Here is a 27,623-nt window from a genome sequence, read left to right as displayed (position 1 = left end):
CCGCTCGGAATTCAGAGGGAAATTAATTACACTCTTTGCAGTGGCTTCAATCGCTCACTCCGATTGAAAATGTAACATAAATAGGACAAGTAATGGAGCGGCGAGAGAGCACGGGGTCACGAGTGACGAGCGTGACACCGCGCTAAACAGCGGGGGATCTGCGCTAGCTGCACTCGCTACACAGCCTGCACATGCTGCACTCGCTACACAGCCTGCACACGCTACACTCACTGTGAACGCTTCACACGCTACACTCACCGCGAACGCTTCACACGCTACACTCACCGCGAACGCTTCACACGCTGCCAACGCTGCACACGCTACACTCACTGCCAACGCTGCACATGCTACACTGCGAACGCTGCACACGCTACACTCACCGCGAACGCTTCACACGCTGCCAACGCTGCACACGCTTCACACGCTACACTCACTGCGAACGCTTCACACGCTACACTCACTGCGAACGCTTCACACGCTACACTCACTGCGAACGCTTCACACGCTACACTCACTGTGAACGCTTCACACCCTACACTCACTGCGAACGCTGCACATGCTACATTCACTGCGAACGCTTCACACGCTGCCAACGCTGCACACGCTTCACACGCTACACTCACTGCGAACGCTTCACACGCTACACTCACTGCGAACGCTTCACACGCTACACTCACTGCGAACGCTTCACACGCTACACTCACTGTGAACGCTTCACACGCTACACTCACTGTGAACGCTTCACACGCTACACTCACTGCGAACGCTGCACATGCTACATTCACTGCGAACGCTTCACACGCTGCCAACGCTTCACCAGCTACACTCACTGCCAACGTTTCACACGCGATACTCACTGCGAACGCTTCACACGCTACCAACGCTTCATACGCTACACTCACTGCCTACGCTTCACACGCTACACACACAGCGAACGCTGCACATGCTGCACTTGATATGCACACTACGAATACTGCAAACTCTGCATGTGCTGCACACGCTGCATGCACACGCTGCGCACACTGCGAACGTTGCACTCGCTGCACACGGGAACATTCGGCGCTCACGCGAGTGCAGACCCGGCGGCAGCTGCGGCAACAAGCAGAGCAAGGGACAGCGGCCTAGATTTGACTAAACAAGACTCTGCAGTACGGAGGTCGTGGCCCTCATCGGTCTTGAATATGACAGTCGTGACGGGTCTACGCACGAGGTGGGGTGGGAGTGGGTCGCGACGGGAAAAGGTTGTAAACGATACAGAATACATTCCAGCGGCGTTTATTCTTTTTTCCGTCTAAGAATAATTGTTCACAGATAACCGTGCATAAATGCATAGAAGGGTTATATGTATGCACTGTATGTACGCTGAACTTCTTTCGCACCGTACGTGACCAACCGTGCTAATCGGAGGTGCGGGGGGGAAGGACAACAAACTAAACACGAAAAGCAGTTCTCACGAAATTAGTTTTCAATTTCGATTTAAAAGTGCATAGCTCCCAGCGGCTTCCTAATATCAGAAGGAAGAACGTTCCAGATGGCCGCAGAAGCGCATCTGAAAGCGATGGGTAGATCTTCTTTTCGTACGACAGACCCAAACAGTGTCCACTGAAGAGGAAAGCCCTCGTCCTGCAGTGGACCGAGAAAGGGTCATAAATGCGCACGTCCAGATGATGAAAGACGACGCCGGCAGCACTGTGGGTAAAATAGGTCATGCAAAAACAGGGACATTGACACTGGGCCTGTCTGGGTAGCTCAAGGGGGTTGATGCTATAATTGTGCCAGCGATTTGAGCACGAATCTCTGAAACCCTGGGTCCCAAAGCCCGACTCGAACTTAAGCATGTGAGAGACATCTTAGACATGCGCTTTGTAGAGTGATCTCGCCAATAACGTCAGAAAACGCGGCAGAATTTGCCGAACAGGCCTGCCTCTCTGCTGATGAGCTGCAGAAAATCAAAGTGGATTTCGAGTTCGCTTGCTTCCAAAACATTTTTTCCATGGCAACGACAAAGGGGGACACCTCGCTTCAGGTTGCTGCTGGATTGACGATGCTCCCAGGTGGGAGCAGCAAGCCACGCGCTCACGCTCAACGCGACCGGACGAACGGTTCCCCCGCACCCGAATGCACTCGGGGATTGTGACGGCCCGGAACAGGGCAAACATCCATTATGGTTTCGTGTTGCAAATCAGTTTGACAATGTCAGACGGCCTCACGCTATTTCTCCGGTAGGATGACAAGCGAGGCGAATTCTGTTCACAATTCCACCCGGGCGATTTTTTGTGGATTTTATTTAGATTTTTTTGTTGCTTTGCACCCGCGCATCGCTGCCTCCGATGCGCCAGGAGTCTCGCCTGTGTGTACACGATTAATTTCCGCGGCGGGTCGTGCCCACCGGTGAATTGTAAGCTCGGTTGCGAACGGACAGACGGAAAGGGCAGGGCCTGCTCTCAGGGACGATGTGTCCACGAAGGCAGCAGCCAACGTCTTTAAATCTATTAAAAATATCAATATATTTGACCAGGTAAGGCCCACTGAGCGATATAGTTCTTTTTTTTAGAAGTGACCTGGCCACAAATGATAGCTCAACGAAGTGCAAATTTATAGTAGCTAAATACTCTAAACGCTTTTTCATTCCAAATGTGGAGGGAGGTCCCGGAGGAAAATCCACGCGACCACGGGGAAAGAGACACCGCAAACTTCAAATATACAGCAGCAGGCGTCAGGGGTCGGGATCGAACGCACGACCTCCTGTGTACCCCACCGTGTCTTATCTCGCAGCTCGTGCCCGCTCGCTTATCGAATAAAAACCGACGTGAGTACAGCCAATTCCGTTACACCCCCGGGGGGGAGGGCAGCTGAGAGCGCACGCGGGGGGACGGTCGCGGGGACTCCGCCCCCGAGCTCCGCGCAGGGGCCATGGCACCGACACCACCACGCTCGCCGCCGATGAAGTCTCACGCGACAACATGGTGACCATACCGCCAGTCTCCACACCTCCGATGAGCACGGCTGGCTACGTGCGGCGCGAGAGGAGTTCAACGGACACATTGGTACGTACATACGCGCTGAATTCACTTTACCCAGTGTACAATCGGAACCATTAATTTGCAGCTTTGCAGAGAGCTTCTGCATTCACATGTCTGGCCAACTCATCAACGAGTCTTGCAAATTAGGCGTAATCATATTTCCTCAAATGCTCACAATAATCTCGAGGCTAAGACCCGAAGGAAGCCTACACAGTTTTGTTTTTTGCGTTTAACGAAGTGCAATGCTGAGTGTGAATGTGGCACGGGAAGGGGTAAAGAAATAAGAATCGTCAAGTTTTAATTAGTGAAGCAAACCCACTCTATGATGCCTTAAAAGTAGCTAAAAAGAGCTCCAGAATTTCAGCTTGGTGAGAAGATCTTCAGTCAGCGAGGCTCATCCTTTTGTGTGTTAAACAATTATTTTCATGATCATCCCATGAATGAGGAACCGGTTGCTGCACAATTTGTTTTTTTTCTTATCATGGCCGAGCACAATTAGGGCATAATATGTTTGGGCCACATTGCCCTGGATAGCCCTCAAGGTTTTATAAACCATGACGTACCTAATTCGTCTAATTATGGAGTCGGCAATTTGTTGGAGAGCGATTACGTTTGAATTGCTCTCTGGGCTGTGCGATGCAAGCCCCCTTGGGGGAGTTGGGGGGGGGCATCGAGGCAGCGCGTGCGGTGACGCGCATCGGGCACCACGCTGGCGATGGCCTCGCACCCGTCTCAGCTCCAGCTCGTCTCCTCCTAGCCGCGAGGATTTCATCCCCCCGCACCTCCGATTAGTGCGGCTGGCTACATACGGTGCGAAATAGTCCACGAGAGAATTTTGGGTGAGATCGCGAAGAAATATAAGTGTGCCGTTAAACCCGCCACCACCCGACCACAGCCAATTAGTAAGGTTTGTCACGCAAAACAGAACATGCCAATTTGTTACTAGTACAGCACACCGGTGTGTTGGAGAGTAAACCCAAAAGATTTACAATTCGAGTACGACGTTTCACCAGTAATTACAACCAGCATCATCAGGCGGACGGCCAGAGTTGTGGGTTTACTCTCCAACACACCGGTGCGCTGGACTACCAACAGATTGGCACGCTCTGTTCACGTGACAAACCTTACTAGCTGGCTGTGTCGGGCGGCGGCGGGTTTAACGACGCATTTATACTCACGCGATCTAACCCCAAAACACCTCTATTGTGAAACACATTGGTTGCGAAAGTCTACGTGTGAAACGGCGCGATATAAGTTCAACATCCACGTGCCACAACTTACAAAGAGCAGCAAGTGGCTATTATAGCGAAGCAGCTGGCATGAGGCAACACGAGGCCCTCAAACTCACGGCTCTCGCTGCCCCAGTGGTTGCACGCAGAGGACCGCGTCGGGAGACCGGTGGATTGTCTCGTGCGAGGTGCGCACGCCAAACGGAGGGCGCACGAGCGAGACGCTCCACACGGAATCCGGTTCCAGTGACAATCAGCTGACCGCTCACCCAGCCAGCCTTGCTAGGGACACTCATTTCCCTTCATCCGTAATGCTTAACACCCCCACCCCACCCACCACATACACAGAACTAATATTTCTCTGCTCTACACTTGTAAAGCGCTTCTCCCCAATTGTGTTTTGAATAGAAAATCGGATTGACGGCTTGAGCAATATCAATGGAGTGCTTTTTTGAGTTTGATCTCTTTCTTATTGCATCGAACAATTGGCTCAACTTTCATGCTGCATTCATATTTGCTTCGTTTTTCGACCCGCCCTTCATATGTACGGTGCCACTATTGTGAACCGGGTCACCATTAAAGAGAGACTTCTTAGGTCTCGCACGGCTATCAACTGACTTTAAATAAACGTCTGACTGATAGGAAGCAGGTTCATTCGTGTCCAGGGTTTGATCGGACAGATTCGCCATATCACAGCAGACTGTGCCATGTCAACGGTCACGCGCTCCGACCTCCATCAACATGATGAAGAGGCGCGTCTTCATTCAGATCCGACTTGCATCGGAAGACGCACGCGCGTGCAATGTATCGACTGTTAAGACGAGTAAGCGGCTTTGGGCAGGTCACATGGTGAGATGGCCAAAGGACAAGGACTGTGACGGAATGCCAGCCAAAGGCGAGAACATATCCAACGTATGCATGTACATTGAACTTCTTTAGCACCGTATGTAGCCAACTGTGCTACTCGGTGGTGCGGGGGGGGGGGACAACAAACTAAACACAAAAAGCAGTTCTAAAGAAATTAATTTTCAATCTAGATTTAGAATTGCATAGCGCCAATGGCTTCCTAATATCCGTGAGAAGAGCGTTCCAGACGGCTGCAGAAGCACATCTGAAAGCCAGCGATGCTGCGACTGTCTTTATTCGATGGCTAGCCAAAAAGCCACTGCGAGGATTACCGGAGTTTGTGTCATGGTTTATGTTCCTTGACGAGATAAACAAGGTATCTCGGTTCATTTGCGGCAAGCACTTTGTGTGTAATGAGTGCGACGTTATAATAATGTATTCATTCGGCAAAGAGTGTACGTCTGCCATGGAGATGGAGCAATGAGATCACTTCACGCTCAGGAGTGACGTAGATTGTGGCATCACGTGACCATGACGGATGGTGGCAGTCCAGCCTCCACAGAGCAGTGGATAGACAACGACTGTTGCTGATGATGCTCGTAATAAATTATAAGAAAAGTACGAGCAGAACACACGCCAAAGTAATCTCACCTCCTGTGTGCACGTGATCCTTTTGGGGTGAGGAGCCTCTTGCTGCAACTGGTACACTGCACACACGACACGACACAACGTGGCACCGCACGTCACACCACACGATACAGCACACAAACGGCCTCCGATTGGCACGGTTGGCTACGTACGGTGCGAAAGAAGTTCAAAGTACGTACGTGCGACGCGACCGCGCGTCACGCCACACAATACGGCACGCAGCACGGCACCGTGACAGCGGGAGAGCGGAAGTGATTAAAGCACGCGAGCATAATTGGCAAAATGCATCTGTGGCGTGAAAGTTAAAGGAGAGTAAAATTTTATTGCCCCGTTTATAAAGCCCCTGTGCATGTGAGCCTTCCACTCCAGACAGACATAAAACGGAAGAATTACAGTTTATGCTGTTCCGCCGCTAAATTAATTCATGTAACGCGATAATTTTTGTAATGATGCCCTGTAGAATAGATGTTTTGTGTTCCAGTGACAATCTTAACTCTTTTTGGAACGTAAATTCCGCTTTGTCTTTTATTTTGTTGTCGTTGTATTTATGATTTGCACTCTCTGGCCACGCTGCTTTTAAGATTTTGAAAACCGCGTTTCATTAATTGAAACGTGATGCCGGGCACTTTCAACTCACGCACACCGCGGATATTAAATAAGCGCGACGCTCATTATTTGGTGGGGATAAAAAAAAAGCATTCCATAGAGAATTACGAAGGATTTTTAATTAGCCGCTCAGAAGCCCGGGGAAATTTACGAAAGTCGACCATAAATAACGAACAAACAATCGCACGACAAAGTGAGCGCACGCAGACATTCTGCGAACTTTCCCTGTAAGCGTGTGCAATATTTTCTTGCAATGTTTTCAAAGATTAAAAGATTAACTATGAAACAATACCCCAATGGGGAAGTGTGTGTGTTTGGGTCACGTGGAATTCCGTGTGCACGATTATTTCCGTACCCCCGAGTCAAACTTTAATCCACTCAGAGTTGTGCGCGTTATGATTAGTGTTATTATTATCATCATCTTCATCATTCATCGCAACCCAATAATTGTGGAACGTCACCGCTGCTTCATTGGCTGTAAGATCTGGTTGTTGTGTTCAGCGGTTGTGTGTTGATACTCGGTGTGAGCGGGCAGTGAGCAACGCTCACAACAACGTGCAGAGGCGACGGGCAGCTAAAGCACAGCAAATTGGCACAGCAAGGGGCACGGGTGGTGCATCTGCCAGTCATCTCAGTCCGCCAACCCATGGCACCTGGGTCTGTCCCATGACCTCCTGCCAGCGAGCGTTCGACACTTCACGTGGCCTCAAAATGCATATAGCCTGGCACAAGCGCCGTGGCGACGTCACCGCCACTGTGTGGCGAATGGCGATTGTTGTTGTTGTTGTTGGTATCGTCTTGAGTAGCTGTCCGGTCTGGCATTTGTAAGGGCACAGTTGATGTCATTCGCTGCCTCTTGACGACGAGTATCAACGTCTACAACGCTGCCGCCCGCACTTTCACAACAGGACCCAACAGTTTGTTTCTTTGATGACAACCAAACCCCGAGCGCCGTCTTCTCCGCAGCTCAGTCCGCTGGGCCCGTGCTCCGGCAATGTCTCACGCTTTGTGTTTTTGTGTTCTCTGCGCACGAAACTCTCCACCCCCCCACTCCCGGCAGCTCACGTGTCAGCTCGTTAGGGCCTGGAGCATCCCGCTTCTCCGCGAACTCCATCGGGAGCTCAGCTGGGGCAGGGCGCGATGCTAAATAAAGCACGGCGTCTGCGAGACTGCGTGTGCCCGTGCCCGTGCCCTGCAGTGCATTTCACTAAAACGTATTCCCCCCCCTCCCCGCAAAGCCAACATGTACACCTAGCGTTAGCGTACGTGCAAGCTGCTAACACTTTAACAAAAAAAGTTACCGTATTATTGAACACGTTTATAATATAATAATTACATTAAGATAGCGCCTTCCGTCAAGGCTCTCGTAATCGTCTCATTTTGTTTCATATACCGATGGGAAGATTTGTTTTGTTTAATTACATAAAATGCTTACCACATCAAATGCATCAGGAAATGTTGGGCTGGAAAATATTTAAATGAACTCACATTGCAAAAAACCAATGAGGGAAACGAAGTGCTGTGCAGATGGTAGACATCAAAATGAGCTAGCCTGTCACTGCTCCGCCAAATCTGGGACATAGGCCACGCACGGTGGCACTGTTCGGCCAAACATGGAAATTCCACATCGCTATGGCAGGACCCCGCCAGTCTTAACAGTATTGCACACAGCACTTGCTGCGAGCGACGTTTACAATTTCCTGCGCATGTTCTATTTTTTACCGCGTTCCTTTGCTATATAGCCTGTCACCCCTCTTGACTTGCAATGCTCATTATAAACACGCAATTTGCGCTGCCTCACGTACTGCTTTAACTGTCATAAATAATATCCACCCACCGCCCCACACACACACACACTTTATCACAACCATGATATCGGTGCCGTGGCATGAGATGGAGAAACCATTCAAATCTCGCAAAGCAGTGCGAGGCCCACAGAAGCTGATATCAAAGAACTACTTCTGAAGTCTTGTTCAAGTGGCCCCGTATCCACGCGAGCAGGCAGCACTTTACAACCCAGCCGACTGTTGGCACACAACAGTCGGTCGAAGCGATACTGTTCATTTTAACACGTCGGCTTTCGCGACCAATATCATCCATCAGAGAGGTTTTTGGGTTAGATCGCGTAAATGTATAAATGTGTCGCTAAAACCCGCCAACAACCGATACAACCAACTAGTAAGGGTTGTCACGTGAACAGAACGTGCCAATTCGTCACTAGTACAGCACACCGGTGTGTTGGAGAGCCAAACCACAACATTTATAAATGTGACGAATTGGCCACGTTCTGTTTACGTGACAACCCTTACTAGTTGGCTGTGTCGGGTGGTGTCGGGTTTTAGCGACACATTTATATATTTACGCGATCTAACCCGAAAACCTCTATTACGGATACTGTTCATTCTCAGATCCTGAATTTGTCAAAATTAAGTGTAAAAAAACGAATTTCGTATGACGGGGGAAAACTGTGTGGCAGGGAAGGGGGTGGCGATGTTGCTGTCGTCATTGATGACACTGGGCTGAGGCCATCAACCAGCATAGATTACTTTAAAGAGAAGGGGGGGGTGCAACCACACCGCCCCAAGTGGACGCCTGCTACAGCTGCAGCAGCGGCGGCAGTTGCAGGAAGACTCCGGGGGTTTTGGATTGCGATCATTCCGCCCGGGCGCCTCTCCTCCGTGCAGCGCGGTCCTCCTCGGCCCTCTGCCGGCTCGCACACGCCACTGGACTTCGTGTGGGACGAGGCCACGGGGCCCGTGAATTATACACAGCAGAGGTCGCAAACGGGTTTTGATTCCTTACCCGTACCCGTACCCGGCCGCACCAGGGTCGCAAATAGGTACCCGTACCCGTACCCGGCCGAGTACGGGTACCCGTTCCCTACCCGTACCCGTACCCTACCCGAAATGAGTGACAAACGGTGACTCACCAGTGACTCACGGCCTACCCGTACCCGTACCCGGCCGCACCAGGGTCGCAAACGGCTACCCGTACCCGTACCCGGCCGGGTACGGGTAGCCGGGTATCGGGTAGGGTACGGGTATCGGGTACCCGGTTGCGACCTCTGATCCACAGGGAGCAGCCGCTGCACGCTGGCCGTTGTGGCAGGGTTGTGACTCTGGGGAGAGTTGCGATTCTGTGGCGTGAAATGGTGCAGGGCAGCAGCGGTCGTGTGCGCTGTACGGAACGGAATCGTCGTCTGCCATGTCCTTTTCCACACTACAGATGACAGAAAATAATTGCAAAAAAATCCCCATTCCAATGGGTGCATTGTACAGAATAACAATTCTGCTGCGAACATTCTCTCCGTTGCTCTTAATCGTTGTAGGAGTGCAAACTATCGTTTGTTTGTACAACGGCACCCCCACCTCGCTTAGGCATGTAATCGTAGGTGCGAGTGGTAGAAATGGATAAGGATTGTATTAGTCACAAGATAGCTATCGTAAATGTGTGTAAAGTGCAACAGGGTCCACTGGGTTCCGTGTTAAACGCCCTGGCGTGGAGTGGTGGCGCGGTGATTCATGGTTAGTTTAACCAAACTTTAGTATGAATGAATGTTGAATTTATTTCGCACCGTACGTAGCCAACCGTGCTAATCGGAGGTGCGGGCGTGGGGGGGTGGGGGGGGTCACCTGCCAACCTAACCATGGCCTCTACGACAGGGCGATTACTGCTCTGGCTGACAATGCTCTAAACGACGGTGCTGACAAACAAATCTGACTTAGTTATAAACAAATCTGACGTTGTTGTTATAATATGTATTATTAGTGCACCACACTATGAACACGGCCACCTGAGTTCAATTCCCGGTGAGAGTGAGAGCCGAACCAGTTCTGGGCCCTCCCTTCACAAATCCCGACTGGTGATGTACGATGAGGCAACTTCTCATGACCAACACCACGTGGGTTGCTTTTTGTGTTTAGTTCGTTGTCCTTCCCCTCGCACCTACGATTAGCACGGTTTGGCTAGGTTCGGTGCAAAAGAGTTCAACATACATACAATTATATTTTCATCTGGGATTGGACTAATAAAGAGCTGCCACGCCAAGTACCTTGACACTCACAGTTGTCAGGATTTGCATAGAGGATAGATTTGTTCACAGTTCCTGGTGAGTCAAGAAGGCGAAACTCCTGGCTCAGTAAATGATTTTTAAAAAAGTGTGCTTGCTAGTACCAACATTGACATCCATCTACAAAGTCTGGACAGGTGAGTAATCGGCTCATTTTCAGGTAGCTCACGTGATAAATTCCCCCAGAAATGCACTCAAAGGTAACAATTCACGGGTCACGCTTAAATTAGTTTCGGTCTTGCCTGTGCTATTTGGCAAGATGTTAACTACCTCGCCTGGTATACAGGAGCATGTGGGTTCGATCCCGGCCCTGACGCCTGTATTTGGAGTTTGCGTGTTCTCTCTCTCTCCCCGTGGTGGCGTAGATTTCTCTCCGGGTCCTCCGGTTTATCTCTCCACAATCATAAACATGCATTTAGGGTATTTGACTGCTATACATTTCCACGTGATAATCGACTTCGTTGAGCTATTAATTGTGGCCAGGTCGCTTCTAAAAAAAGAGCTAGAAACCTCAGTGGTAAAATAAAAAAATTAGTTCAATAGTTCTATGTGCCTCAATATTCCGTTTGATTCGCGTGCTACTTAGGCTAAAGTTACAATCGCGTATAATGTGTGTCAATTCTAGATTTCAAGCTTTCGTGACTGCAAGGATTCATACTCTTAGGTTTTTTCGGTAAAAAATTATAATAATAGAAAATAATAATAAATCAATTAAATCACGAGCTGTAAACGATCCATTCAATTCACATATCGTGTGCGCACAAATCGATTTTAATCGATGAATCCGTCCCGCTGCCCATTCATCACTGTCGTACGTTTCAATCGACAAGAAATTGGAGCGTGGCAAGCAGAGTGGTGGTGCCCGTGTTGGGCGCCCCTCAGTCGCAATTTTCCCTTGCGGCTCACGTCACCAGCAGCCCCAGCTGGAACCAGCCGAACACTCGCCTGTGTCCAGACAGCTGCCCTGGGCCACAGCGCTAACCTAGACGCATCGCCTCACCACGTGCCCGCCCAGGCACCGGCTATTTGATTACAACAGCTATGAATCATTCAAGGCTTCAGACAAAACCATCCATCACACACACACACACTCTCTAGAGTGCTGCCGGTGGTTTAGGATGGACCGGTAATATGATATTTTAATTGCCACTCTATGGCAGGACGATCGACAGAGCAGGGAGGCCGCCCCACGCTTACACGAGCCTTGGCAGCGCCAGATGCATCATTGCCGTGCGAAGTTACACCATCTGTAACCCAGCCTGCACCTCCTACCGCAGCGCCCAGAGATGCCCGGTCTACACAGAGACCGGTCTACAGAGACCGGTCCAGGGTGAGTGATCCTGGCCTCAGGAACGTAGCTTGAAGCCCCACCACAGTGGGTGAGAACGCATTTTTTTTCATATATATAATGAATTCCTGGCAAAAGAAACACGCTCGGGTTTATGTGCAGAAGGAAAAAAGGACACCGATGTTGTTGTTTGCCGTGCGGAATTAAAGCTCATGAATTCAGGGCAATGAAGGTCGACGGGCGTGAGCGATGAGATGGTGGCAGAGTGGACAACGTGAAGATACTCACGGTAGGATTTCCATATGGGCGGCTGGTAGTCCTCGCTCTCTGCAATAGACAAAGGTGGGGAGAGCCGCTGGTTATTCGTAGCGTTGAGCAGGGGGCCAAAAGTTCACCGTTGCACAACACGCCGCACGTTACCTGCAGACACAATGTGGACTCGCGGGGTCGGGCGACTGAGGCACTCAAAGAGCAAAGCACACGTTGAGGTGGGCATTGCTGGAGAACACGCGAACAGTTACAACGTACAATTAACACAAAACATGTAAAACAACGCTTTGATAAAACGGCTGAAACACATCACCGCCTCCGAGCACTTTGCCACGTTACTGGCGGCAGAGATATCGGCGCACTTTCCACCAACAATCGGACGAAAGGGAACCGTGCGTCAGCGCGTGAATTTCGTTAGTGGCGCGATGAACTAAGACAACCGGCCACAACGGCATTGCAGCTACGCGCAAAACAACTGTCCGCCTCGCCAACTAAAATGCAAACCGAGAGCGTGGGCAGCGCGGCCCAACTCCACGCGAGCGCAAACGGCACCAGGGGGCACCAGCGTGGCAGCGGCAGGTCGAGCCGCCGGAGAGTTCGTGCGGAGCGTCGGCGCGCGGAGCGGAGCCGAGGGGCCCCCGTGCCGAATCGCGCGCACAGACACCGCTTCCTACCATTGTGCTGTCACCGACGCAAACACACGCGCGCGCGAACCCACAGCGAGCGCGAACCCACAGCGAGCGCGAACGGCCCCGCGCGGCACAGCCTCGCCGACGCACACGGACGTTACGCCGCAATGAAAAAGATAAGGGGGGACACGCCGCACCGGCAAACGCATTTCGACAAGAGGCGCGCGAACGCTAGCCCTGCTCGTTACCTGGACGGGTCCTGCGTCGGGGTTTGAGCACGACGGCGCGGGACGCCATCTGCCCCGCGAGAGGCTGCATGAATTTAACAACGAAAAAATATAAACTTCTCCTTTTAGCACCGCATGTTTGTGTTGTCAAGCGGGCGTGACCGTGGGCGGGACGGGGGAGGGGGGGCGATCGCCTTAATGACGATCCGTCGAGTGAAACCTTCAGGCCGGCATTACTCCCCGGCTTCGCGAAAGCTTTCGGCAAATCCAGACGGCCTGGAGCGGAGCCTCTGAGCGGCAGCGAAGGCGGCGCTCTCCGCACTCCGCCTCCGAGTCCTGGGACCCCGGCGGTGGAAGGAAGCGGGTTTCTTAGAAGAGATTTATGGCGTGTGTCACTGGCACGCACCCAAGTCAAACAGGAAAGGAAAGTCGACACAAGTGAAGGCATTAACATCGTGAAGGGCCATGGCCAGTTTTCCTGCTCACGGTGGCCGGACAGCTCGGGAGGGGGTGGGGGGGGGTGAGGTGGGGGGGCTGTCGGGGGAGGGGGGGGGGAGCCTCTCCCCGGTGACAAAAGTGACCACGTACGACCCAATGCGAATGGTCTGCGCGGAGTCACTCGCGCACGTTACGCGCAGTAAATCACGGGACGTGACCGTCGCTGTTTGTGTACGTGGCGACACACCACAAAGGTGCTGCTCCGTAAATTACGCCCGATTTACTGGCACAAAAGGACCGAAAGCCCCGCAGCCATTGACGCTCCATTCAACTGCAGTTACATCATAACAGTTACAGCCTGCCCTGCCCTGCCGAGCGCACCGACCGGCACGATTTAACACCGTCAGACCACCAGGGCCAATAACCGCAGCCGGCATGCCAACGCGGCGGGGCGGCGGCGGCGGCGCTGCACCGGCAACCCGGTGGTGGCACCAATTTGATTTCCAGGCCACGTTTGACATCGTTTGGCGAGCGATTATCAGAAACGGTCCGAGGCACCCCGCTGCAACAAAAACCCGCACCAGACCAGCGCGGTGAAGTATGGTTTCAGCAATGAAATACGTCAGCCGGTCAATCGGGTTTTGTCTTTTTTTTTGCGCACATTCTTGGACGTGACCTTTTTTTTTTACAGTTTGCGTTGGCGGGATGAAAATAAACTTCTCGCATATGACGCCGTGATTTTTCTTTGAACGTGTACATCTTAAACATAGCATTTACACTGGTCTAGACATCCACTTTACAAGGGGAGGCTCAAATAACCGAGGCTTGACTTTATCACCACGGCCGGCACACAACGTCATGGGACAGGATCGCGTTTCTAAGTCGTGCAGGAGGGAAAATAGCCACTAGAGGGAGCCCACTTCTACGCAGAAGAAAAAAAGCTTAAAAAGATCCTTTTTTATTTCACAAGCGACCTGGCTCAACCTAGTGACTTAATGTTTTCGGTAAAGTCACGTAGATAGGTTCAATTTAATAAAAATGAAATAGAAAAAAAAACTACGACGTTTCGATCGCAACACCAGCGGTCGTCATCAGGCCTGTGACTTTACCGAAAGACCCAAAGAATATTAACCAAGTGACTGATCATCACGTGGACATTTATAGCAACCAAACACTCTAAAGGCGAGTTTATAAATGTGGAGGGGGGGGGGACCCGGAGAAAAATCCACACGACCACGGGGAGAGGGGCACGCAAACACCAAGTATACAGCAGGCGTCAGGGTCGGGATCGAACCCACGACCTCCTGTACAGCAGGCGATGTAGTTAACATCTCGCCACCGCTGCGCACGAAAAAAACCACGTGGGCCCCCCCATGGGCAGTTGTGCACGAGCACAAATCAAAAGAGTCAACGACATTCACCATTAATGCTGCCTTAGAATAGAACAGCTACAGAAGGCAACTAGTTAGTATCCCTTTATGCACATGATAAGGATTAGATACGGGCTGCGGTGTACTATTATTATTATGGGCGTGCGTTTGAGCCCGGGATTCATAGAGTTGGAGATCGCAGACTTCGCCCCGCTGCTTGGAAAATTAGCTTCCAGGGGGTAAAGACAAAATACTTGTACTGTGCTGCACACACGCACACAGGGAACGCTGCAGCCAGACTCGACCTTTGTTCACCGCGTCACGTTCCGTTTACGATGCAAGAAACCTCAAAGGGGAAAGGGAATTGTACAAGAATTGCACGAGGACATCCTTTCGATTTAAAGCTTCTTTCGTGACTGCAGGGATTCATCTTCTTGGTTCTTTCGGTAAAGTCACGTAGAAGGGAAATAATAAAATAAAAAAAATAAAACATAATAAAACAATTCTTCGATTTAAAGCTTTCGTGGCTGCAGGGATTCATCTTCTTGGTTCTTTCGGTAAAGTCACGTAGAAGGGAAGTAATAAAATAAAAAAAATTAAACATAATAAAACAAGTGTTCGATGTAAAGCTTTCGTGACTGCAGGGATTCATCTTCTTGGTTCTTTCGGTAAAGTCACGTAGAAGGGAAAAAATAAAATAATAAAATTAAAACATAATACAATAATTCTCACGACGTTTCGGCCACAACGCAAGCAGCCGTCCTCAGGTGAAGAACAGGTCTGTCGGAAAGACAGCGTCTGAAGGCTGCTTGCGTTGTGGCCGAAACGTCGTGAGAATTATTTAATTAAGTTTTATTTTTATTATTTTATTATTTCCCTTCTACGTGACTTTACCGAAAGAACCAAGAAGAGGACATCCTTCTGGATTCCACTGCCAATCGAAACGCCGTGGGCGCCTGGCGACCGTCTAAGGAATGAACCGCAACACCTTTCCGATCTCTCGTCAAAGGGCATCAACCACCGCGCGAACTCCGGTCATCCTCGCAGCGGCTTCTGGCTGGCCAGCGAACAAAAGGCGCTCCTGCGGCCGTCTGGAACGCTCCTCCTTCCGGTACCGTATTCGGAAGCCACTGGAGCTGTGCACTTTCAAATCATCCAGATCGCAAAGCTGGAACTGCTTTTATGCGATCCGGTTGTTGCCCTTGCCCCCGCGCCTCCGATTAGCACGGCTTGCTACGTACGGTGCGAAAGAAGCTCTACACAGACAGGCGTCAGAGCCGTCCGATCGTGAAGACACCTCCCCCCCTTGCTTTACCCGACCTGTACGAGCTGCAGTCGCGTCTTGCGCCACTCACTGGCGGCAGCTAGCACTGCACCGCGACACCAGGGGCCTCTGCAATCCGTCATCGAAAGATTATATAGAAAAGGTAAAGGTATTGAACTTTTTTTTAACTATAAACTATTATGTTACCGGGTAAGGCTCACTGAGCGAAAATAGCCCTCTTTCAGAAGCCACTTGGCTGCAGATGATAGGTCAACAAAGTGGTTTATCACGTGGAAATGTATAGCAGCCACATACTCGAAAAGCACGATGGGGGCCGTCCATAAATGACGTCACGCACCTGGGGGAGGGGGGGGGGTCAGACATTTGTGACGATGTGTGACGAGGGGGGGGGGGGGAGTTGAGAAATGTGACGTCACATCAAAATGCGCAACTTTAAATAAATATAGACAACACGTTCTACTTAATTAAATATACTTTTTGATAAACGTTTTCTCCTACAACATCAGAGTGCAGCGCCGCATTAAATGCGCGCTACAATGACAATAGTTTAAAGCGATTTGAAGCATGTTTAATTTTGGGAGGGGGGGAGCAGAGCTTTGTGACGTCATATTTGAGGGGGGGGGTCTGACTTTTTGTGACGCCGTGTGACGAGGGGGGGGGTCAAAAATCGTCCAAAATCGCGTGACGTCATTTATGGACGGCCCCTTGATTCTAAATGTGGAGGGAACAAACCGGAGGACCTGGAGAAAAATCCACGTGACCACGGCGAGAGAGATCAAACCCACGACCTCCTGTATACCAGGCGAGGGAGTTAACATCTCCTAGCCACCGTGATGATGAGAGAGAGACGCGCAAACTCCAAATATACAACAGACGTGAGGATCGCGATCGAACCCACGACCTCCTGTGTACCAGGCGAGGGAGTTAACATCTCCTAGCCACCGTGATGATGAGAGAGAGACGCGCAAACTCCAAATATACAACAGACGTGAGGATCGCGATCGAACCCACGACCTCCTGTGCACCAGGCGAGGGAGTTAACATCTCCTAGCCACCGTGATGATGATGAGACACACAAACTCCAAATATACAACAGACGTGAGGATCGGGATCGAACCCACGACCTCCTGTATACCAGGCGAGGGAGTTAACATCTCCTAGCCACCGTGATGATGAGAGAGAGACACACAAACTCCAAATATACAGCAGACGTGAGGGTTGGTATCGAACCCACAACCTCCTGTATACCAGGCGAGGTAGTTAACATCTCCCAGCCACCGTGGCGCCTAATCGCTCACACCGTGGGTGGTCATCAGCACATGGGACCTCGGGGTGATTCAGTCACACGGCGACTCTGGCATACTGCTGCGTGAACACAGCAAACCCACAAGTTCACCTCCGGATAGCTTCAAGGCTAGATTCGAGGCTTTCGTGACTGCAGGAATTGCTCCTCGGTTCTGTCGGTAAAGTCACTTAGAAAATAAAATTGTTTTGTCTTGGTGTGCCTCGTGTCTGTGTGTGTCTCTGTGAGTTTCTCTGTGCATGATTGTCTCTGCCTATGCGTCTCCGGGTCTGTGTTTTGTCTCTCTCTCTGAAATTTAGCAATCTTTGGAAGAACGTAATCAACCGGGTGGGGTTGTTGACTGCTGTGTTAGCCGACTCTCTGTGTTGTATTGTATTATATTTCTAAGTTTACTATGTTTTGGTTTTGGAATTCATTCTTACCCGATGACGGTTGCTTACGTTGCAATCGAAACGTCGCATTCGATTATCGTTCGATTTGATTCTCTACGCGACTTTACCGAAAGAACCAACGAGGATTGCTTCAATTCGTTTGGTCGGTGCTGCGTCGTGACCTGCCGTGACCTGCCGTGACCTGCCCGTTTAGAGCCGCAGGAAGCAGCGGCATGGCACGGCACTTGGTGCACGGAACAGAATGGGGGGGGGGCAGGAGGATCCAGGTCCAATTCCACCCCCTCCTCTTCGTAGCCCCCCCCACCTCCTCTGACATCGTGGGCTTCCGGTGCAGCTGCACCGCCTGCGCACTCGATAGCTCCGCCGCTGTTCGTGCGCAGGAGATTTGCTCGTGCGCAGGAGATTCCGTCACGCCGCGTGACCTCTCTCACATTGACCCTCCGAGGTGCTGTGGTGGTTGCCTTGGGAACCGGCGTGTGGGATTAAATGCCTCCATCGCTGTTGCTAGGGAAGGTGCGGTGACCGCGTTTCGGGCTGGCGGAGGTGTCCGTGGTGCTGGGCGTGTAGCTCAGACACCGAGACACCGCACACCAACCAAAGACAAAGATCCCCCGTATAGCCTTGACAGACTGTAGGGGCAAGTGCTGTTAGCGAGCACCTATGAAGGCCGCAACGGCACACGAGGGGGTGGGTGGCCAGCACCACGCCCGACCGCCTTTGTCTCCCTAGTGGTGATGTTTGCACACCGCACCAGGTACTCATTTGAGGCTGAGTCGACCACACACACACATGCACACGGGCACAACACACCAAATGCCAGCGGCAACCAGCAACCACTACTGGACATCTGTAAACAAGAGCTCTACAGCTCATCGGATTTCTCCCGTCTCAATAAAGATAAGGTAATGGTGCCTTTAAAGGGCTGCACAACCCCAGCCCCTTCTGTCCATCCAATGCCGGATGAGGGCACCCCCCACACACCGTGCGGTTCAGCGGTGTTTTCGTTACTTGACCATACTTCACCACGTTGGTCAGTGCCGGGGCGCGCGTAAAGTAGAGCAAAACAATTCACACTTCGCTGCCCTCCGCTGCCCTCCGCCGTGGCTCGCAAGACCCCCTTGGGCAAGGGCATCAACCCCACGCGTGCACCGTGCGACGACGGGCTTCGGTCTCGCTGGGTCACCGAGTGCCGACGAGGTTTGGAACATTTCCAGGGCGATACGGGCCGAGGTGGACGGCGCTGACACAAGCCCAGGCGATGCACCGAATGAACGCAGCCACGACCTGCGCGCCGTAGCGACGGCGAGGCGGGGAATATTGACGTTTGGCGAAGGCGACTTCGCTTCAAAGCGCCCGTTCGCTTAACTCTAAAATGTCGGGGTGGCGTGTGTCCGATAAATATTCAAACAGGCGGTGAAACTAAAGGGGCCCGTGCTGGCGGTCGTGTGCTTACGAAGACGGACCCAGGAAACAAATGGTCACCTTTTCCCTTCCCACTCCGCCTTACGAAAGCGAAAATATAGCAGGGGGGTAATTGTGTAATCGATGGCCATCGTTCGGAGCAAGAGAAGGAGGGCTTGTTCCGAGTACGCCCGTGCGGCTGATATTTGGGATCAATGTGGGTTTTTTTTAAACTTAAATGGATTTGAATATTTACAAAGTAGGCAGAGAGCTCGCTTAAACAAAGGGAGACCACCCTCCTGACCAAATCCTCCTCCTTATCCTCGTCGAGCAAACGCTGGGCTCAGGAATGTTGTTGGCTCGACGCAAACACCAGGGGGGGTTTGCGTCGACTACGGGAGCATCACCCCCCCCCCACTCTCCCCAGGAGCCGGGAGCCTGGACACGTGGAATGGCAACATGCGCATGGTGCACAGACGCGGCCACCACTTTTCAAGTCTCACACACACAGACACAGACACGGCCACCACTGTTCAAGTCTCAAATACACACACACAGACACGGCCACCACTGTTCAAGTCTCACACACACACACAGACACGGCCACCACTGTTCAAGTCTCTCACACACACACAGACACGGCCACCACTGTTCAAGTCTCACACACACACACAGACACGGTCACCAACTACTGTTCAAGTCTCACACACACAGACACGGTCACCACTATTCATGTCTCAGACACACAGACACACACGGCCACCACTATTCAAGTCTCACACACAGACACGGCCACCACTGTTCAAGTCTCACACACACATGCACACAGCTACCACTCACAGGCACGGCCGCCACTGTTCAAGTCTCAGAGACCTGGCCACCGCTTTCAACCGAGAAGACACAGGCGCCCCTCGGAGCTCGCAGACACAGTTGCCTGCCATCCTCAGTTCGCTGGCAGCCACCACCACCACCACCGCCCTCAGATTAGCGACGCGATGCAAACAATCCTGCCCGTTGTATTTGCTGTAGAGCAGTGTTCTTCATTGCAAGGCCCGTGGGCCACTGGCAGCCAACTAGTGGCCTTTCGTGCGGCCCCCAGACAAGACACAAATGTGAAAACAACCCCCTGCCACCCCCATCATCACAGTCGTGCTGCTGTCAAACACCCAATGGGTTTCAAAGGGTGTGGCGGCTCTCGCACTGATGATGTCTTATCGGCGAAAGTGCCTCACCACCCGCCACGCCCGCTCTAAAAATTAAGCGAAGAACACTTCTGTATCGTGTCCGAATCGCAGCGCATCTCCAAAAAAAATCTGTACGCAGCAGCGAAGCGTGGCAACGAGTGGTGGGTAAGGAGGCGTATACATACTGGGGGTTATTTTCACAGCTGCCACTCTCTGTTCAGAGGCACAACGAATGCGGCCGCAGCTCTCAACTCATATCAGCAACCGCCTCTTTCATCTCGCAGTCACTCTGGGTTCACAGGCACGAACAAAGTACAAAGGCAAAGATCTGCCATATAGCCTTAACAGACTTCAGGGGGCAAGTGCTGCGAGTGAGCACCTATGAAGGCCGGCATGGCACACAAGGGGGTGGGTGGAAGCTTCACGCCCGGCCGCCTTTGTCTCCCTAGTGGTGTATTTGAGGCTAAGTCGACCTAGGGGAGGACCAGAACCGGTTCAGATAATCGTCACTGGTGTTGGCCGTGAACGTGTATCGAACTTGGGTCGCTGGGTTTGTAGCGCAGCGCGCGACATTACCGCTCCCCTTCACAGACAGAGCCCACACACTCTCACTCCCAGCCCACACTCCCAGCCCACACTCTCACTCCACACTCTCAGCCCACACTCTCACTCCACACTCTCAGCCCACGCTCTCAGCCCACGCTCCCAGCCCACGCTCCCAGCCCACACTCCCAGCCCACACTCCCAGCCCACACTCTCAGCCCACACTCTCAGCCCACACTCTCAGCCCACACTCTCACTCCACACTCCCAGCCCACACTCTCAGCCCACACTCTCACTCCACACTCTCAGCCCACACTCTCACTCCACACTCTCAGCCCACACTCTCAGCCCACACTCTCAGCCCACACTCTCACTCCACACTCTCACTCCACACTCTCAGCCCACACTCTCAGCCCACACTCTCAGCCCACACTCTCAGCCCACACTCTCAGCCCACACTCTCAGCCCACACTCTCAGCCCACACTCTCAGCCCACACTCTCAGCCCACACTCTCAGCCCACACTCTCACTCCACACTCTCACTCCACACTCTCACTCCACACTCTCAGCCCACACTCTCACTCCACACTCTCAGCCCACACTCTCAGCCCACACTCTCACTCCACACTCTCACTCCACACTCTCAGCCCACACTCTCACTCCACACTCTCAGCCCACACTCTCAGCCCACACTCCCAGCCCACACTCTCAGCCCACACTCTCAGCCCACACTCTCAGCCCACACTCTCAGCCCACACTCTCACTCCACACTCTCAGCCCACACTCTCAGCCCACACTCTCAGCGCACACTCTCAGCCCACACTCTCACTCCACACTCTCAGCCCACACTCTCACTCCACACTCTCAGCCCACACTCTCAGCCCACACTCTCACTCCACACTCTCAGCCCACACTCTCACTCCACACTCTCAGCCCACACTCTCAGCGCACACTCTCAGCCCACACTCTCAGCCCACACTCTCACTCCACACTCTCAGCCCACACTCTCAGCCCACACTCTCACTCCACACTCTCAGCCCACACTCTCAGCCCACACTCTCAGCCCACACTCTCAGCCCACACTCTCAGCCCACACTCTCAGCCCACACTCTCACTCCACACTCTCACTCCACACTCTCAGCCCACACTCTCACTCCACACTCTCAGCCCACACTCTCAGCGCACACTCTCACTCCACACTCCCAGCCCACACTCTCACTCCACACTCTCAGCCCACACTCTCAGCCCACACTCTCAGCCCACACTCTCAGCCCACACTCTCAGCCCACACTCTCACTCCACACTCTCAGCCCACACTCTCAGCCCACACTCTCACTCCACACTCTCACTCCACACTCTCAGCCCACACTCTCACTCCACACTCTCAGCCCACACTCTCAGCCCACACTCCCAGCCCACACTCTCAGCCCACACTCTCAGCCCACACTCTCAGCCCACACTCTCAGCCCACACTCTCAGCCCACACTCTCACTCCACACTCTCAGCCCACACTCTCAGCCCACACTCTCACTCCACACTCTCAGCCCACACTCTCAGCGCACACTCTCAGCCCACACTCTCACTCCACACTCTCAGCCCACACTCTCACTCCACACTCTCAGCCCACACTCTCAGCCCACACTCTCACTCCACACTCTCAGCCCACACTCTCAGCCCACACTCTCACTCCACACTCTCACTCCACACTCTCAGCCCACACTCTCAGCGCACACTCTCACTCCACACTCTCAGCCCACACTCTCACTCCACACTCTCAGCCCACACTCTCAGCCCACACTCTCACTCCACACTCTCAGCCCACACTCTCAGCCCACACTCTCAGCCCACACTCTCAGCCCACACTCTCAGCCCACACTCTCAGCCCACACTCTCAGCCCACACTCTCACTCCACACTCTCAGCCCACACTCTCACTCCACACTCTCAGCCCACACTCTCAGCGCACACTCTCAGCCCACACTCTCACTCCACACTCCCAGCCCACACTCTCAGCCCACACTCTCACTCCACACTCTCAGCCCACACTCTCAGCCCACACTCTCACTCCACACTCTCAGCCCACACTCTCAGCCCACACTCTCACTCCACACTCTCAGCCCACACTCTCAGCCCACACTCTCAGCCCACACTCTCACTCCACACTCTCAGCCCACACTCTCAGCCCACACTCTCACTCCACACTCTCAGCCCACACTCTCAGCGCACACTCTCACTCCACACTCTCAGCCCACACTCTCACTCCACACTCTCAGCCCACACTCTCAGCCCACACTCTCACTCCACACTCTCAGCCCACACTCTCAGCCCACACTCTCAGCCCACACTCTCAGCCCACACTCTCAGCCCACACTCTCAGCCCACACTCTCAGCCCACACTCTCACTCCACACTCTCAGCCCACACTCTCAGCGCACACTCTCAGCCCACACTCTCACTCCACACTCCCAGCCCACACTCTCAGCCCACACTCTCACTCCACACTCTCAGCCCACACTCTCAGCCCACACTCTCACTCCACACTCTCAGCCCACACTCTCAGCCCACACTCTCAGCCCACACTCTCAGCCCACACTCTCAGCCCACACTCTCACTCCACACTCTCAGCCCACACTCTCAGCCCACACTCTCACTCCACACTCTCACTCCACACTCTCAGCGCACACTCTCAGCCCACACTCTCACTCCACACTCTCAGCCCACACTCTCAGCGCACACTCTCAGCCCACACTCTCACTCCACACTCTCAGCCCACACTCTCACTCCACACTCTCAGCCCACACTCTCAGCCCACACTCTCAGCCCACACTCTCAGCCCACACTCTCACTCCACACTCTCAGCCCACACTCTCAGCCCACACTCTCAGCCCACACTCTCAGCCCACACTCTCAGCCCACACTCTCACTCCACACTCTCAGCCCACACTCTCACTCCACACTCTCAGCCCACACTCTCAGCCCACACTCTCACTCCACACTCTCACTCCCAGCCCACGCTCTCCCAGCCCACGCTCTCACTCTCAGCCCACGCTCTCACTCCCAGCCCACGTTGTCATCCGCAGCCCACACTCCCAGCCCCAGCCCACGCTCTCACTCACAGCCCACGCTCTCACTCCCAGCCCACACTCTCACTCACAGCCCACGCTCTCACTTACAGCCCACGTTCTCACTCACAGCCCACACTCCCAGCCCCAGCCCACGCTCTCACTCACAGCCCACGCTCTCCCAGCCCCACGCTCTCACTCACAGGCCACAGGCATAGAGGCCGCCTCTCCCAGCCCACGCTCTCACTCCCAGCCCACGCTCTCCCAGCCCCACGCTCTCACTCACAGGCCACAAGCATAGAGGCCGCCTCTCCCAGCCCACGCTCTCACTCCCAGCCCACGCTCTCCCAGCCCCACGCTCTCACTCACAGGCCACAGGCATAGAGGCCGCCTCTCCCAGCTCGAATGCAAAAGTCGCCACGCGCTCCACGCCATGGCACGCCTCGTGCTCCGTGCATCGCTCGCCTTGCCACGGACGACATTAAATCTCAGCGTGCACGAACGCATTGTACTCTGGGAACGCAGCGGATGGCCGCGTTCCCCACACAGCGCTTAGGCCACTCTGTCAAGTGCGCAATACGAACAAGAGACACAAGCTTGTCCGCGACATTGCCACGGGGAGGGTGGGGGGGAGAAAAAGATTACATCATGAGCAGCTCATCGCGAGTTGCATTAATTGAACAACAATAGAAGATAATTGCAGACGTATCGTTTCCCCCTTTGATCAAAAACGGTAGTAGAAATCAGCGGTGTGGGATATACGCAGAGTAAGAGAGTGGGTTCCTCGGGAGGAAGGAATCGGGCCCTCCTGGCCAGGCGTGGGCCCGTCTGCCCAAGGCAATCAATCGGCGCACAATCATCGCAGGGGGCCCTCACATCCTCGGGCCAAAGATTGTGCGTGGATGCCAACGCTGCAATCACGCTCCAGGATAACCTTCAAAATGATTTGCCTGCATGAAACATTAACATTCAATAATAATAATAAAAAACCTTATTCGGGTATTGACAATATATTATTGGCAGGCTCCCCCTGTTCCTGTGTCTGCAGTGCGCCAGTTAGCATTAAACTTGTGAACCCCCCAACCCCCGTGTGTGTGGGGGGGGTGTGCAGCGATTTGGAACTCTCTCTCTTTCTCTAACCGAGCACTCGCCAAGAAAGCGCGCCGCTCCGTTCGCCGCGCCCTGTGGGAGCCGGGTGCTGAGCGGTAGACGCGGAACTCCGCGGTAATCAACGCCGACGCATCGTGGGCAGCGCGAACGTGGTTGAAATGCAAAGTGCGGTGAGAGCGGGCCCGGTCCGCAGATCAGCAACGCTGCCATGCCCCTTGGAAACGCCACTCACGCTCAGGCAGGTCCTCTGGAAGAAATTAACGAGTCTAAATTATATTTTTTTTACCAGATAAGGCCCACTGAGCTAGACAGCTCTTTTACAGAAACCATCTGGCCACAAATGATAGCTCAACGAAAGTGGCTTATCACGTGGGGATTTGTCGCAGCCAGACGCTCTGAACGCACGATTCCAAATTTAGAAAGAAACGCAGGAGGACCTGCAGAAAAATCCACGTGAACACGGGGAGAACATGCCAACTCCAAATATACAGCAGCAGGCGTCAGGGTCGGGATTGAACCCACGTCCTCCTGTATACCAGGCGAGGTAGTTAACATCTCACCACCGTGGCGCACCTGCTAACCGGCTGAGTCAGTTATGGCGGCCCTCGGTTATTAGTGTCAACGAGAGACATGATGCGTTTGGGACAGATGTGGTGGGCAAAAAAAAAACACCCGCCGATGTGAAATGCGCAAACTCAAATTAATTACCCCCCCCCCACCCCGCCAACTCACATCGGGAATTAACACAAATCAGAGTATGCAGATGGAATTAGCCAGGAACAGCGGCGAAATTCCTGGCTCGTAACAAGCCCACGGACGCCAGGTCCGCGCAGCGAAGGTCACGCGAGCAGTAGCCAATGTTTCCTTGCGTGCCCAACACACTCCTGTGAACTTCGGGCACGTGAGCTCGGGCACGTGAGCTCGGGCACGTGTACACACGTTCACACTGTGGGCATGTTGCCGTGTCCCGTCGTATTGGGTTTGTGCCGGGCGGTTAGCGCACTGCAAATATCGGAACCGATCCTCAGCCTCACCTAGGTCATCTCAGCCTTAAAATCAACCGGTGCTGGCCACACCACCCCCCCCCCCCGCGTGCTGTCAGTCTGAATAGGGCACTCGCTAAAAAGCACTTGCCCCGGCAATCTCTGCAGGCTACGCGGGGGACCTTTGACTTTGCGGTTGTTTTTGCAAAACAGCTGGGCGTGAGCCGAGCTACATCACCCGAGTGTGATGCACAGGCCTCACTCACAGCACGTGTTAGTGAGGCCTGTGCGAGGCCAATTAAGATCTCTTTGGAACGTCGCAAGGTGTGCGGTGCACGCACGCGCGCGCGGGCAAGTGTATGTCTGTGCGGTTGTTTGCATTAGCACCTGTTTGTAAGCGTCTGCATGTGAGGAGAGCCAGACGTGCAGAAATGTGAGCATGTGGCTGTGAACATGTGTGGTGTTGTTGTTGTTGTTGTTGCGCCCGGACCTGGTGTTGGCCACCCACCCCCTCGTGTTCCGTTTTGGCCCTCAGAGTCGCTCGCTAACAGCACTTCCCCAATGGTCTGTTGCAGGCAATACGGGGGCCTTTGTCTTTGTGTGTCGGTTGTCTTCGAGGCAGTGTGAACGCTGTGGTTTAGACCGCACGAGGACAGCGCACGCGACAATGCTAAAGTTAAACATTCTAGCACATTTTCTCACGTGAGCCCCCCCTCCCACCCCGTCAGTGACAACTGTGGATTGCGAGACATTATTTCGCCCACTCTGATAAATGCACCGACATAAAGGGTCATTATCAAGCGCGTCGGGCTCGCCGTATCGCCGTGGTCGTAAAAAGTGTGATGTATTCCCCTTGAGATAAATAAAGCGAAGAAGACGACACTTTTCAGAGACTGCAAAAACTAAATAAACACACCACTATTGGGAGTGACTACGTTTGCATGAAGCGTATAGCACACTGACAATGGAGAGGCAACCCATTTCGTTAACCATTACACCACGTTATCAAGTGTCACGTGGCTCCAATAATTATTTAACGCAAGTTACACTGCTCGCAGTGCAAGTATTTAACAGCAACACAGCACCTAAAGTGAATAATACAGCCCCCCTGTCAAGCCCCAACATAAATAATTTTCGCGTGTAAAATGTTTTAAGCTTTCGGCTAAAACATTTAACAAATAAACCGTTTACCCTTTTCGCAGAGTCACAATGCGGTGGGTGGTCGGGCTGGATGTTTACGCTTGGAAGGGAGCACTCTGGAATCTCACGGGAAAGGCCAACAGCGTCGTGTGCCCAGACGGTGATGAGGAGAGAACGCGCGGCCAAGCGAGCAGCAGACAGGGCCCTCCGTGGCCTCCGCTAACCAACGCGCCGCCGGTCGTGAAAGCGACGAAAAAAATATTCAGCAGCATCATACCCCCCAGCCCCCCCCCCCCGCAAAAAAAAAACGCGACGGCTTGATACGCCACGTGACCAGCGCTGGCAAAAAAAACTGCAAAATCGAAATAATTTCCATCGCCTTTAAATTTTGGCAGCGGTTTCCAACCCCCCCCCCCTATTTGTGATATAACTTGACACGAGAGCGGCGCGAACAGTTTAAGCGGCGAACTCCAAGTGTGCGCTCTGAAGCTTCGGAGCCAAGCGTGCCATCTGTCCTCGGCAGCTGGCAGCATTAGCAGGCCTGGGGTCACAAGCTTGTGACCCCGTCAGGGGCAGCAT

The 27,623-nt window shown here is 53.0% G+C and overlaps 1 protein-coding gene across 2 annotated transcripts in view; it reads right to left on the bottom strand.

Moving 5' to 3' along the window:
* Nucleotides 1-27,623, bottom strand: part of LOC144725692 (N-chimaerin-like) — an 88,071-nt gene that overhangs the window by 28,549 nt on the left and 31,899 nt on the right. Inside the window, exons 1-3 of one of the 2 annotated variants that reach the window (XM_078604655.1) lie at nucleotides 12,857-13,323; nucleotides 11,998-12,036; nucleotides 5,750-5,805 (exon numbers count right to left, since the gene is read on the bottom strand). In XM_078604655.1, the coding sequence (XP_078460781.1) occupies nucleotides 5,750-5,805; nucleotides 11,998-12,036; nucleotides 12,857-13,289 (528 nt within the window). In that variant the 5' untranslated portion in view covers nucleotides 13,290-13,323. Of the gene's footprint in view, nucleotides 1-5,749; nucleotides 5,806-11,997; nucleotides 12,037-12,856; nucleotides 13,324-27,623 lie in introns of those variants that run through there. The other variant, XM_078604656.1, reaches the window with a different exon arrangement.

This window comes from Lampetra planeri, chromosome 2 (assembly GCF_965212315.1).
Source record: "Lampetra planeri chromosome 2, kcLamPlan1.2.h2, whole genome shotgun sequence".
In the NCBI taxonomy this organism is placed as follows: Eukaryota; Metazoa; Chordata; class Hyperoartia; order Petromyzontiformes; family Petromyzontidae; genus Lampetra; species Lampetra planeri.
This window is presented reverse-complemented; position numbering and strand designations above follow the sequence as displayed.